This window comes from Hemicordylus capensis, chromosome 1 (assembly GCF_027244095.1).
Source record: "Hemicordylus capensis ecotype Gifberg chromosome 1, rHemCap1.1.pri, whole genome shotgun sequence".
NCBI classification, from domain to species: Eukaryota; Metazoa; Chordata; class Lepidosauria; order Squamata; family Cordylidae; genus Hemicordylus; species Hemicordylus capensis.
The window spans coordinates 274,821,977-274,836,456 of NC_069657.1; the positions used below are offsets into that span (position 1 = coordinate 274,821,977).

Consider the following 14,480-nt stretch of genomic DNA (forward strand, 5'->3'; position numbering starts at 1 on the left):
TAAAAGTGAGACGTCTCCTGTTGGGGGGGGGCAACTTTCACTTCTTTTTTGGTTTAAGTGAGGCATGATTCACTGCGGATGGCACACTGCACTTCACATGCTTAAGCAGTGGTTGGGTCACCTCTCATCTCTTTTTCTTCTTTTTTGCAGTCATGGCTAGGCATTCGAACCCAAGGACACGGAGGCAATAGACTGCACCGCAGCGCTAGACAAGGGTGCCAGGTCAGAGAGCAGGGGAGCCATGGGCGTGATGGGCCGGCTGGAGGAGCCTAACGTGGGCAAATTGTTGGTAGCATTTGAGGCAAGGGACGGTGAGCCCAAGGGCAGGACGGCCAGAGGTGCAGTGGCCTACATGGCAGTGGAGGAGGAGGCTGCTTGAGAAGACTAGAGGGCTTGTTCCCAGAGCCACGAGCGCAGGCTTTTGGGGGGGGGGGTCGGCTTAGTGAATTTAGTGTATGAGCTTCAACAAGGCAAAAAAGAGAAATTCACCGGCTTAGTGAATTTAGTGTGTGCAGGTCTCAGCTCTATGAGCTTCACCAAGGCAAAAAAGAAAAAGACTATGCCTGTCCGTGGAGGGGAGCTTCAGCAGGCACAGAACTTGAAAGTGGTCTTGCTGGCCATACACAGTTGTTTTAGGTTGAAAATGCCAGCCCCAGCGGGTGGCAAGGGGGGAAGGTGGGGGAAGGTGGGGGAAGGTGAGGGTAAAAACAAAACTAACTTAAAGGCATAAAAGAACAAACAACACTGGAAAGGTAGAGATAACGAAGAGAGAAGGTGGAATAAGAACAAAAAAAGATTTTTATAAAAATTAGCGTGGAGCAACTCACAAACACTGTCGTTCTGTTGATGAAGAAAGACTGAAGGAAAGCGGACTGGAAGGGGAGGAGCTACCACCTAACTGAGAAAGAAATTAGCTTGGATCACTCCAACGAGGTCTTTGCACAGGCACAAAGCCCAATCATGTAAAGCACAGAAACCACGTCAAAGAACATATAATAATCAATTTGGGAGAGGTGCTGAATTCTTCAGGACTCAATTCAAGCTAGCTCTTGACCTCATCATTGTGGGGAAATGTACTATTTGGCCTGGTTCAAAGTAGGGATGTGCATGAAACTTAGTTCAAACCTTGATTCAGGCACATTTCAAGAGCAGGGCCTGGGAGCTTTAAGAAAGAGGAGAACAGGTCCTTACCTGCTCTCCACTGTCCCATACAGCTTCCTGCTGGAGTGGTGTGCATCACAGAAAGCCCTGTGTGGTGTCAGCACGCACATGGTATCCTCATGCATGGGTGCCATTTACATCAGAAACACCATGCAGGACCTGCTCTCCTCTTTGTTAAAGCTCCTGGACCCCGCTCCCAAAATGTGCTCGAAAAACCAGGAATTGTTTTTTGTATTTTCATGCATAGATTAATGATTTAACTTTGCCAGTATCTTCAGGCTGGAACATTTATTTTTCTGCCAGAAGAGCAACTTCAGGCAGCTTCACAAAAATACCTCATTTCTGACATGCCTTTCTCTAGAAAATGTACCATTAAGTTGCCTGCCCTTCTTAGTCTCTCTTTCCCAAAATGCCATGCTTTTATTCCTTAAATGGTTCGAGCGATTCCTGATAGTTTGAAGTGCCCCCGCTATAACTGTCATCTTCTTGCAACTCAAAGGATGGTAAATTCATATATGTTTATTATAACATGTAGGTATTATTACTTGCTTGTACAAATTAGGGCCAAACTTTATGCCAGGAATGGGGTCTTCACCAAATCCCTAAAAAGGGGGGTGGGATTTCAAGTACAGCATGAGCAGGTAAGAGGCACACAATCCTAGCAGAAAAAGCAAGGGCAGTGCCAGCCCATGACATTTTGCTGCATGAAGCAGAGTACCACATGAAGCCCATTCCTTCCGCTTTATCGTTTTTCTGTTAATCACATCCCTCATTTCTTCTTTCTTTCCAATCTCTTCCCCTTACTTCCTTTTCTATGAGGATGAGAAGAGGGAAAACAGCAGGGTGCCATTTTCCCTACCTTACTTGCCAAGCCATCCATGGTGGAGAGCACTGGGTGGGAATGCCATGTCACCCCAAGACTAGTCCACCATTCCGCATCTAATCCCCATGCTTTCTTCACCCTCCTGTACGGTAGGGCTGGCCCTGTACAGGGGCGGTGAACGAAAAGTGCTGAAAAGGCCTCATTGTAAAGTACTCAGGTAAAAATGTTCAAACCGGATACATTTCAAGCAACCACTTTGAAACTTTTCATAGGCAATTGTATTTTTGAACGTTCTACTTAAGATACTGCCATCCATGATAACATTCATTAATTTTGAATTCATTCATTCATTTGACTTAAAGAATTTTGTCAAGGATGACATCTTAAACAAAACATGGAAATATACCACTGCCTCAAAAGAAGACATCAAAATGCATAGGGTGAACATTTTATCTTGAGTATTCTATAATAAAAAAATTGTTCAGTCCCCCTTGGGCCCCTCTCTTTATTTCTCTCCACTGGGTGAAAAGAAATGGGTTAAGAGCAGACTTTTCCACCCCACACAGGACCATCTCTCCACTTGCTGAAGGATTTCAATAAAATAAAGACATTACAGATGCATTTGGGTATGTTTGGTGTTAGCAGTCAGGCTTGTTATTGCTAATTTTTGGATAGTAACAACTACTATACTGACATATCTGTGGGTGGACAAGATACAAACTTGGGAAAGTGGACAAAATCTGGCATCACATGAAAGTGGCTACAGGGCAGGGAAACCAGCTTTTATGTTTACCTGCACATCATTTATAACAAAGGATAGCCTTCAAATTATGAGTAAGCCAAAGCAAGCAATTTATCTATATTAGTAATACCAGAGGTAGTATATGTAATTATTATACTCCGAAAATTTGTACTGGCTCTTCCTTTCCCTTCTGTTAGTTAAGTGAATGGCTGGAGAAGGGTTTGGTTGGGCTTTTTACTGTGTTTATATTTATGCAAAGGATTATGTTTTGTTTTCATGTAGAAAACATTTTTTTTTAAACTGAGTCAATGTAATTTTCTTTGTTTATGAGAAACCATCATACTTTAATCTGTTTAATCTATCTCTTAGAAATAAGAATTAAGATTTAAACAAAACACTACCACCTAACTGAGCTGGATCCCATACAGCATTTTCTGCAATGATCCACTGTAGACAAACACTATAAAAACATCGTGGTTTAAGAGCAGCAAAATTCCTGTAAGCAACTGGCAAAACTTTGGCTACGTTTCCTAAATGATGAAAGTAGGAAAGCACTAATGGAGATTCTGGCATGATCAGAAATAAGGATAGATTCCAAAATGACCCCCTCAGTGTTGAAAATCAGCAGATCAATGACTTTGGCAGCAACGGAAAACCTACATGACAGGAAAGGTATTGCAAGCCCTGTCCTTTCCACTCGTCCTTGACAACATCTGTTTTCAAGATGGCAAAACAGAATGCAGGTCTGGGGTCCTCGGTTCACACAAATTGCCACTGAGGATAATAGTTGCCTGTAACTGTGGATACACCAGTTTAAATGGTGTAAAAATTTTAATGTTGGTTTAAAATGATTTCAATGTTTGAATGATTTTAATTGTTTAATTGATTTAGTTTTGATTTTAATGGTTAACTGATTTTAATTGTTTTGATGTAAACCGCCCCGAGCCATTTTTTGGAAGGGCGGTATAAACAAACAAACAAACAAACAATCTTGCTTTGTTCTATGTGGAGTAATTTCAAGTATCAGAACTAGCCTGAAGGGGAAAATGCTGGAAACTGGCAGGTAGAGACAAGCAAATACAGTAGATAGCAGCAACATAGACTAGCAATTTCATTTGATGGGCAAGTCAGGAAACTATTCTTGAGTTAGAGTCGCAAGAGGATCACATTTCCACTCCATTTTTTGGTATGGTGAAATGAAATTTCATGAAGTGATCTTGTGTACACACACACACTCCATTGCCTAATACATACTAGGGCCAATAAATTTGACTTCATCGATCCTGACATATTCCCTTCTCTTTTGCATATAGTATGCACAGTGGGTGTGGGGCCGGGGGAATCCAGATCAATATCATAGCAGTAGGTAAGGGAGGTTTAACCCTACCTCATAACATGGTTTCAGTCTGGATCAAGAACCCCATGCATTCTATTTGACCTAGAAAAAAGGTCACCAAAGCCCCCCAACCACCACCACCCCCGCTGTGGAGGAGCAAGCACACCAGGTGTTCACATTTTACCTCAGCTGAGGCTCCGCAGGTTGCTGTCCCTTGTGGCAACCTGTTGCATTGCAAGAGGCCATTTTTCGGTCTAGGTGTCTAGGCCCTGGACAAGCCCTGCCCTGTGGGATCAACCACTGGCTCCCCTTGCAGCAGGAAGGGTATAAGTAGCTTCCTGTCTGAAGCAAGCCTCGCTTGGGTTCCAGGTCTCCTTGGTCCTGATATGTAATGTTTGTCCTCTGGCTTGACAACCTGGCTTTTCTGACCTCTGGCTTACCGCTTGACATGCGGTTTCTCTTTTGCCTGCCTAGCAGGACACTGGACTCGGTTCCTGACCTTTGACTTACCACTTGACCCCTGGCTTTTGGTTTGTCTTTCTGGCTCGACTCCTGGCTACGCCCTGAACGATGGCCCACATGTGTTGTGTGTAGGTCCTTCCATATTTCATATTACCAGTTTTGCTGCCAGATTAGGACTGTATACACATACAGGGTTGCCAAAGACCTCACAACACTGTTCTGCACTGTGCCAACACATTGTGTCAAAACACTGTTGTGCGCGAATTGTGTAGGCATGATCTAATCCTAAAGTGAGACTGGCAAGCCGTGCCATCTTGAAATCTGAAACATTGCTGCCAGAACAAATTCCCTCTTCAAGTAGGGATGTGCGTGAACCATGGTTCCAGCACAGTTCGGGAGCAGGGCCCGGGAGCTTTAAGAAAGAGGAGAGCAGGTCCTTACCTGCTCTCTGCCGCCCCATGCAGCTTCCTGCTGGGGTAGCACATGTCCCAAGAATCCCTGCACGATGCCAGCACACACATGGGATGTGTGCTGCCCCAGTAGGAAGCTGCATGGGGTGGCGGCAAACGGGTAAGGACCTGCTCTCTTCTTTCTTAAAGCTCGTGGGCCCTGCACCCGAACTGTGCTTGAACCGCTGTTCGTGCACATCTCTATCTTCACATTTGAGAGATACCATCTCCACCTGCAAATCACCCAAACCTCCATCAGATCTTTGAAATCCTATTGGCTTCCTATCTTTCCAAGACCACTCAATTTATTCCAAGAAAAATGCATAACCTGCCTTCCTAATAGCCAAGGAGCTAAGAAACATATTTTAACAAATCAAAAATAAAATGATTAAAATATCAAGTAAAATATCAGAATAAAAGAAAAGCAAAGCAGTGACCTAATGGACTCTAGAACTCCCTTGCAGACAGCTAACCTCAAGTGCAAGTCTCCTTCAGCATTAAAGTGTTTGGGTAGGAAACACGAAAGAGTATAACCCCGAAAGGCAGAAGTGTTCAGCATTCTGATCCAGGCAGCCATGGGAAGGGAAGCTGCATCCTCACCATTTATAACAGAAGCACTTTGCATGCACCAGACATTCCTGAAATGCAGCAATCCCAGTACTCATTCCAACACACAGTACATTAGCAGAGATTAACTCAAGTGCCAACATTTCTTAAAAGAAATACAATCATGTTTTGACAGCTATCCAATCAGCATATAGAGCAATACATCAGTTTGCATCCTGCAGATTAGCATTTCATTGGAAAGTGGGGAGGGGGGGAGAAAGGGAAACAAAATCAGAACTGGCCTGTGGCTATAACAATAAGTGTTATTGACCTTGCTCTTTCCAGAAACTTATTTGCATTTGTAATTAGTTCATCCAGCAATGAATCATAGGTAAATTTCTTTACCACATGCGTCTTGGCTCAATGCCCATACAGACTGTTAACCTTGCTTGTTTTTATTTTTATTTTATTTTTAGTTTTAAGTTTTATTTTATAAAATTTTATTATATGTTTTATAGTTTAGATATTTTACATATTTACATATTTTACATATGTTTACAAAAATAAATTATTATTTTTTGTATTTTCAAAGTTTGTAAGTTCTTCCAGGGGGCTCCTAGTGGTAGGAGTTTAACTAACTAGAAATTTTAAGGACAAAGTACATATAGCTCTAGTATCAGAAGATATGATTTGCCATCCTGCTTATCAGTCAACAGCCTCTGTAACTTTGCTGCTTCAATCAGAAAAAGCAAGTTGATTCTCTTCCTATTTCCACATTATAAAGATTGCTCTACTTTAAAAAAACACACACACCAGCAGAGCAGAAATAATTTCAGATAAAGTATCAGTTCCTGCCAAAATCCAGTCATCCCAAATATTTTGCCTAATGTATTATGATCCAAAAGTGGCTATACTAAAAATGTGATTTTGCGTAAGCTAAAATAATAAATAACTTTTACCTAAGAATATGAACTCCCAAAGCAATTGCTTATTATCAGTTAAAATGATGAAAAAACTCATCATTTAACTTCTTGGGTTCAATCCAGCATTCTGTCATCTTGATATAGTACTCTAGTCATTAAATGTCCTAGGATATTATCCCCAAAATGGCAGTCCCAATTCATAGCTCCAGGAAAACTCTCAAACATATTACAGGTCCCATGAACTCTTCAACAGAGATTAAAGCTATTCACACGCTCCGCACAAGGGTGCTTAAAAGCGGCTAAATGCCTCGTTCAGGCAAATCACAGTCAAAACGTAAAGCTTACAGGGGGAGCAGTCTCGCAAAAACTAACAACCTGGAAAAACGACACCTTTTTTATGCCAGATAAAGGAGATTATAGCACTAAATCGCAGTGATTAAATTCGAAACAAGGCATCTGACATGAACGGCACCCTGCAGTCAGTGTCGGGACTGCAGTGTCACAACACAGGAAGTGTGGAAGCACACTTCAGAGATACATCCTAACCCCATTGTTTTAGGGTCTAATCTGGAAAACGCCCAGGAGGAGCGTGGTGGTGGTGGTGGGGGAGAATTTCACCTACCTTCCCCTCAGACTATCTTCTGCTGAATCTTCGGTGCTCCGCCATGTGCCCAGACAATCTGCGTTGCTTTGTGTAGTGGGGAACAGTGGAGGTTGGGACTTGTTCTCCCAGCCTCCACGTATCCAACAATGCATCACACAATGAACGCAGTGCATCGGGGCATACCCTCATGCAATGGGTGCTCTAGGCACTTATCTCTGTGTCTACTCAGGCTGCAAGCAACCTGAGCACACACAAGAGCCCGGTGCCAGGGTTAAGGGCTGAAGGCTGGGTTTAAAAGCTGGGTCAGGCGGGTGGGCAGTGCTGGGATCCACATGGATCCTGGTGCTTCACATGCTCAACCTAACCCAGGCTGGGCTGCCCTGGCTTGGGTTGTGCTGTGCAGGTGAATACCCTTATTAAATTCATGGCAGAAAACTATTTGAGGTTTTACATTCAGCCATTGTTTTTTAATCAGGTAGGCTTGAACAATCCTTCTCACTATTGATCTTATACTTCTCATATGATTATAAACATGATTTTCCTACCTGGTTTTACGTGTTTATATAACTACACACCTTTGAAGAGGCTGACCATTGCTTGCACATGGGAGGAACATACTAAGTGGGAGGAAGACTATTTCAGCATTAGCATAGGAGCAATTGTGGAAGCAACTTTAAAAGTACATGCAAAAGAAGGGGTCTTAGAATGCAACAAGGTGAGAAATCAGGCTATCTGTCATCAGATCTCCATGTTTTCTGAGCTGGCATTTGTTGCATAAGGCAAGACATATAGGTACATATTGTTATCCACATTGGTGGGACAGATGCAGTGGCTGCATTTAGCTCTTTTAAAAGGGTGAGAGAATCAAACTCAGAACATCCCCTATCATTTCTAGTAGCTTTGGCTTGTGATGGGAGCTATAGTCCTAGGCTCTGTATTTATAATATTTTGTGATGGTGGGGAGCAGGTATTTCCTCCTCAACTTCAACTACCTATTTTTATTATTATTATTTCACATTTATATCCCGCTCTTCCGCCAAGGAGCTCAGAGCGATGCACTACATACTTAAGTTTCCCTTTCACAAGAATCCTGTGAAGTAGGTTCGGCTGAGAGAAGTGACTGGCCCAGAGTCACCCAGCTAGTATCATGGCTGAATGGGGATTTGAACTCGGGTCTCCCCGTTCCTAGTCCAGCACTCTAACCACTACACCACACTGGCTTACAAATTTTCTTGTCTCTCAGAGCTGTTAGGAGGACAAGGGTGAAGACTGCAAAGCGTTTGTACACTAAAAATGCATTACATACAATACAGGCTATATGCAGTCACTCAACTTTCACCTCTGAGTACTTGCAAGCAACTAGGCAAAGAACCTTATTATAAGCCAGTACTTTTTATTTAAGGCCCAAGTTAACAAGGGACAGGTAACTTTTAAAAATCTTCCCTGGCAGATGAGCAGTGGCTGCCCTCCACTCTGCCCCTGCCCTAGCCTGCATGTGTGAATAGCCTCCATGTCAAAGATAGAACATCAGGCACTGGTTTGGGGAAGAGCAATAGGCCATTGATCAAGGTGCACTGCTTACCTCTCCCCTTGAAATCTAGAGGGGGCTTTACCTTCAGCTTATGAGGGCTTTACCTCCACATCAAACATAGAATCAGCTTCAGAAGGGGGGTGCGTTAATGGGGGTGATGATGTAGAAGTGCTGACCAGGGTTACAGGTAGAATCTGAAGCAAGCAAAAGGAGTGGGGAGATGAAGAAAGGCTGGAGCCTGCCCATCCAAAATGCCTGTGCTACTGGTGATTTTACACAGGTCTTTAATTAGTTAATGGTAGCATTGAGGTGAATTTGTTATTAGGACCAGTGTTCCCTCTAACAGGGATTTCCAGATGTTGTTGACTACAACTCCCATAATCCCCAAGCAAAAGCCACTGCAGCAGAGGAGTCTGGGAGCTGTAGTCAACAGCATCTGGGAATCCCTGTTAGAGGGAACACTGGTTAGGACTGGAAAATTTTTGAAGCTATCTTCACCCAGATGTAACCCGAATCTTAAGTATCCTTCTGCAGAGACAGCCAGTGCTACTTGCAGCATATGGCACAGTCTGTAATGAGGATCTGAAGAACGGAAACTGCAGTATAGGAAATCACTAACTTTTTAATGACTTTCACTGCATCGTGACTGAAAGATGTGAAAATGCAAGGAAGGGTATGCACCAGCCCATTAGCAGCAACCGCAACAATATTTCTGAGGTGTGGCATCGTTCTCAGCCTGTCACATAAATGGCAGGATGTGGTTATTTTTGTGCTTTCTGAAAAATAAAAAGATCAAGACAAAAGGGGAAGAGACACACCATGCATTGAAAAGTGGTTATGGGTTTCCAAGAGCTACTGATCTTATAAAGAGCCCATTATAAGAGCTCCTAATCGGAGAACATGAAGCGGATTTTATCCAGATTGCGAGCAGACAGACATCATTTTCAAACCTGCAGCAGAAAGTACAGAAGGAGACAGATGGATTGGGCAGTAGGAGCCAGGAGCTGCTGCACTCCTGGAAGCTGAAGGAATTGCATTGCCTTGATCTGTCAAATCTCACAAAGCCCTTTTGGTTTTTTCTGAAGGGATCCTGATGCTTACATACCAGCTGAACTGACAAGAAGAGTCTAGTACATGGCTACCCTAGAAGAAATCTGTTATACTCTGTTATACAAGTGGTTCCCACTTGTTCAACATTATTCCCAGAAAACTGGGACATAAATGCAGAAAACTGGGAAACAAGCCCAATGTTTCACTTGCACTTAACCAAGATAATGGTTGTGTGGAGATGCAAAGCAGCAAAGAAAGCCATCCAACTACTGATGTGGTTTTATAACCCTGGAACCTAGGGCACACGAACGTATAGCTAACAATCTCATTTCTACTGCTTGTGCTTCAATCGACACTACTATGTGTTCTTTCCATCAAGGCTTCCTCTTAGTCATTCCAGGAATGTGAACTGCTTATATACATTCAGCAAATAAAACATATAAATGTCACCCACAAAATCAAAAACTGTGTCCTATCTAGGTTTGGGAGCTGTGTTGTCTCCCAGTTTTGGGTTGTGTAGGTGCAAACGACAATCACTTCTCCCTCCTCCTAACTAGTTGTTTGCACCCACAAAACCCAAAACTAGGAGCACACACAGCCCCCAAACCTAGGTAGGACACAGCTTTCGATTGTGTGAATGACCTCATAGTCTACACATGTGTAACCTATCTCTTGCATAGCAGATCAAAAGCTTTGCTATCAATCCAGAATTCATTTGGTACTAGAATTCCTTCACAAACTTCCTCAAAATCCATTTTCCCCATGAAGCCTTTTTCCTAAACCCCAAGTCCTCATCCAGAACTGAAACACCCATGCATCTGTATGCATTTGCTCACAAGCATCACTTGCTTACCCAGCTTTACCCAGCAACTTACCAGAGCCTTAAGAAAATTTGCACTTATTGGCACTGATTGTGCACATATTGTGCACAGCCCTACCTGGGTAGGGCTATTAGTGGGGAGCGCCGGGATTGGCCCCAATCTCTTCACTGGGGAAGCCATTTTTAACCCGGGCTTATTTATTTATCGTATTTTTATACCACCTGATATGTACATCTCTAGGCAGTGTACACAATTTTATGTACAACTTATAGAGAGATAGAAGGGTACAAATGCACCCTTCTACCTCACTCCCTGGTTGTATGAACACTCAGGCTGCCTGCAGCTTGAGCGTTCATAGACCTGGGAGGCCAGAGCGCCCGGCAGCAGGGAAAACCCCCAATGCACTACGCTCTTCACGTGGTGCGTTGAGGGATTTCTGGAGGCCAGGCTCCATTCCTCCGGCCTCCAGATGGCGCCGCCACTCGCTGCAGGCTGGATCGTGTGAGTGTGCGAGCAGCGCGGCTGAAGGGAGATAACATTCTGGGTGGGGAGAGACAGGACTGATCTTGCCTTCTCCCACCCCCTGCCCCACTAGCAGCAATTGTGTGAACGGCCTTACTAATGGCATCAGAATAATACCAATTGCTCAGCAAGAACCAGACATGCTAAAAAGGTTGTTAACGTCTATTCTTGGCTAACATGAAGAATGTGAAGAGGTCACATCTTCATAATGGATTCTGAATCATCAAGTCCTGTTTAACAGTGCCAGACTGATGTACAGAATGACTGCCACAGAAGGATGCTTAATTATGCTGCTTGGTGTAAGACGAGCAACTGGGGTGCCTTCAATGCAGTAAAGGGACACTACTGTTCTGTTGCAGGGACCAAAAATGATCTCACTTTCAGTAAATTCTGCAGCTCTGAAAATTCCTGCTGCATTTCAAAATGTATGCTTGTATGTGGTAATTTAGCAACTTGAAGGTGATTACAAGCATTCCGATGAACTTCAGTGGCTGGCTGAAGCCAGGCGAAGGGTATCAGAATTTCCATTTACAATAAGTCACAAAGAGGACAGCACCACAATTCCATTTATAGTAAACCATCATGTGTTCCTTCAACAGCATCAGTAGAGAACAGAACTCATTCTTCAACGCCTTGTACTATATCCTGTCACTATCACCCAAACAACAGAAGAACACTGAGGATATAAAGTGGAGTCCAAACAAAAGGCACTAGAGGATCAAGGGGCATTGTGCTTTTCTAAAACTAGAACTTGATTTGAAAGAAAATTAATTAAAATACACTTCCATGCATAGGGAAGGGTTCGCTCAGAAAGTCCCAGGATCCAGCGGTGTACAAGACCCAAATATACTATCAGAGTTCCATGTATTTACAGTTTGCCTACTAAAGGTACTTCAACCATTTACTCTGTTGGCACTATTATGTAGTGCAACTTCTCTGTGACTGGGATATATATATTGGTCAGCAGATGAATGGTTCTGCTTTATGTAAGAGTCCAGGAACTATACTAGATGGCTTTCTGCTATTTTCTGGTTATATACACACATATGTATAGCCAAAAAAAGTGGAGGGGGGGGGGAATCAAGCCAATGAGTTGGAAGAAATAATATGGCTAATGGCCTGATTTCCTACTTCCAACATCTGCATCAGGCTGTAGCTCATGGCAGCTTCAGATACTGGCCAAGCAATGACAAAGGAAGCACGTCTGGCTGCCATGTGCTGGGAATTCACACATCTCCCTTCTAGTATGGATAACTATACTATGGGTATCTGAAACATGCCTCAGCAAAACAGATGAGTGTCTGTACAACTTGCACATCATACAGGAAGCACAAGGGAACTGAGTGACATCTGGAACTTCCCTCACTATGAAGAAAACCTCACAAAACTATGACCAAGGAATGAAATTTCTCATTGTCTCCAAGCATATGGACTTTTCACATTAGGTGTTCATAAGCCTCCCACCTCAGTTTAGGAGTATTTGGCTTCTACTTAGTGAATATGATTTTGTAAGCACTTGTATTCATTTTCAGGAATGCACATACGTGGAAATTTCACTTCATTATGGCCTATCTCCCATGTGCTACCATTTATCAAGGAGCAATCATTTCAAACCACACACTCTTTAAAAGATTATCAGACTTGGCTGCAGGAACAAACACTCAATGCCATTTTCCTAAGTCATGTAAAAACCAAACCACCATACACAGCCTATCTATCCTTAAGCCTCATCTAAACAGTAAAGAATGTGCAACATCATCTGAGCAAAGAATGCCCTAATATGGCAGAGAGTTAAATACTCTGCGAATTAAGCACTCGTAATCAAAGCTGTGCTAATATTAGAAGGAAAAAGTAAAGCAAGAGATTCAACTCATTTTCCTGTACCATTCTGCAAAGATGTTGCATTATAAACATCGTCAAGATCTTGGATGCTGGAGGCGTCAGTTGAATCTTGATCGTTGGCTACAATTCCTACTGAAGAAAGGCTGGAAATAAAAGAGTGCATCTTTTTTGCATAAATATCCCTAATATTAAAATAGGGGAGCTCATTTGTCTTCTCCTCGGGGGGGTTGTTGTTGTTGTTGCCTTGGTCCACATCAATTTCCTTCTGCTTCTGATAGTATTTTGAAAACTTGTTGAAAATGATAGTGATGGGAAGAGCCACCACTAATATTCCACAGATAATGCAGGTTGTACCAATAATCTTCCCTGCAAGGGTTACTGGGAAGGTGTCCCCATAGCCCACAGTGGTCATGCTAATTGTGGCCCACCACCAGCAGATTGGGATACTCTGCAGCTCTGATGTTTCATCATCTTTTTCCACTGAGTAGGCCAGAACAGAAAAAATGGAAATCCCAACAGCCAAGAACAAAAGCAGAAGTCCAACTTCATGGTAACTGTGTCTTAAAGTGGCACCCAGAGACCGCAGTCCAACAGAGTGCCTAGCCAGCTTCAAAATTCGGAAAATCCTCATTAAGCGAAGGATTTGAACCACTTTCCCCATATTTTCAATGTCTTCACTTTCTTCCTCTTTTGTGTCCACAGCCAAAGTGGCATAGAAGGGAATGATGGAGACAAAGTCAATGATATTCAGTGGGTTCTTCCAGAATTTCTTCTGACTTGGAGCAGCAGCCAACCTGATCACTAGCTCAGAGGTGAACCAGATGATGCATATGATCTCCACGACTTCCAGAACAGGATCTTCAATTTCTCTTTCATTGGCATCCAGCTTTTGGAACTCAGGCATGCTGTGGATACACATGGTCACAATAGATGCTAGGACCACACTAAGGGAAGAAATAGCAATCAGTTTGGCTGATAAGCAATATGCAGGGTTTTCCATTCTAATCCATATATTTTTTCGCAAGGGTCCAAACCACTGTTTATCGAACTTCTCAAGCTCCTTATCAAATATGGATGACTCATCATCAGAAGAGTCTAGACTTCTGTCATTGCTCTTCTGGTCCCAGTCTTTATCAGGACCTTCTTCTTTCTTTTCTTGGTACCTATTGCTGCAGCAGGAATCAAGGAAGAGTTCATTGATCCCCCAGTATTCTATTTCCTGGCAAAAGGAGAAGACACAAAGCTCTTCCATAACATGGAGTTTACCTGTGTAATAAAAATTCAGCACATATCTGAACAAGGAAGGGTTCCGATCAAAGTAGTATTCCTTGTCGGCAACACTATAGTCATCACATAGTTCTAGAATAGCCTCTTCTGAATGGCATTTAAGCAGCTTTCCAAGCCTTGTATGGGGAAATCTCAGCAACGTACTTTGGCCAATGGACTGCTTAAAGCCACCTACATTCAAGTTGACAAGCTCCTCATCTTGTCCCGGTTTGTGGAAGAACTCGCCATACACCATTTTCAATGCTGGAAGCTTTGTGGCCTGCTTGCAAAGCGCATTTTACTACCAGACCTAAAAAGGAATGCAAGAGATACTTGGGTAATTCAATCCAGTTTGTTCTCACTGCAATTACTTTTTATCTCTATTGACTGTGAAAAGTTATA

The 14,480-nt window shown here is 42.9% G+C and overlaps 1 protein-coding gene across 4 annotated transcripts in view; it reads right to left on the minus strand.

Annotated features, from left to right (window-relative positions):
- KCNS3 (potassium voltage-gated channel modifier subfamily S member 3) overlaps window positions 1–14,480 on the minus strand; it is an 82,830-nt gene that overhangs the window by 15,982 nt on the left and 52,368 nt on the right. For all 4 annotated transcript variants that reach the window (XM_053286988.1, XM_053286991.1, XM_053286987.1 and 1 more), the window contains exon 3: window positions 12,855–14,388. In XM_053286988.1, coding sequence (XP_053142963.1) covers window positions 12,855–14,334 — 1,480 coding nt within the window. In that variant the 5' untranslated portion in view covers window positions 14,335–14,388. The remainder of the gene's footprint in view (window positions 1–12,854; window positions 14,389–14,480) is intronic.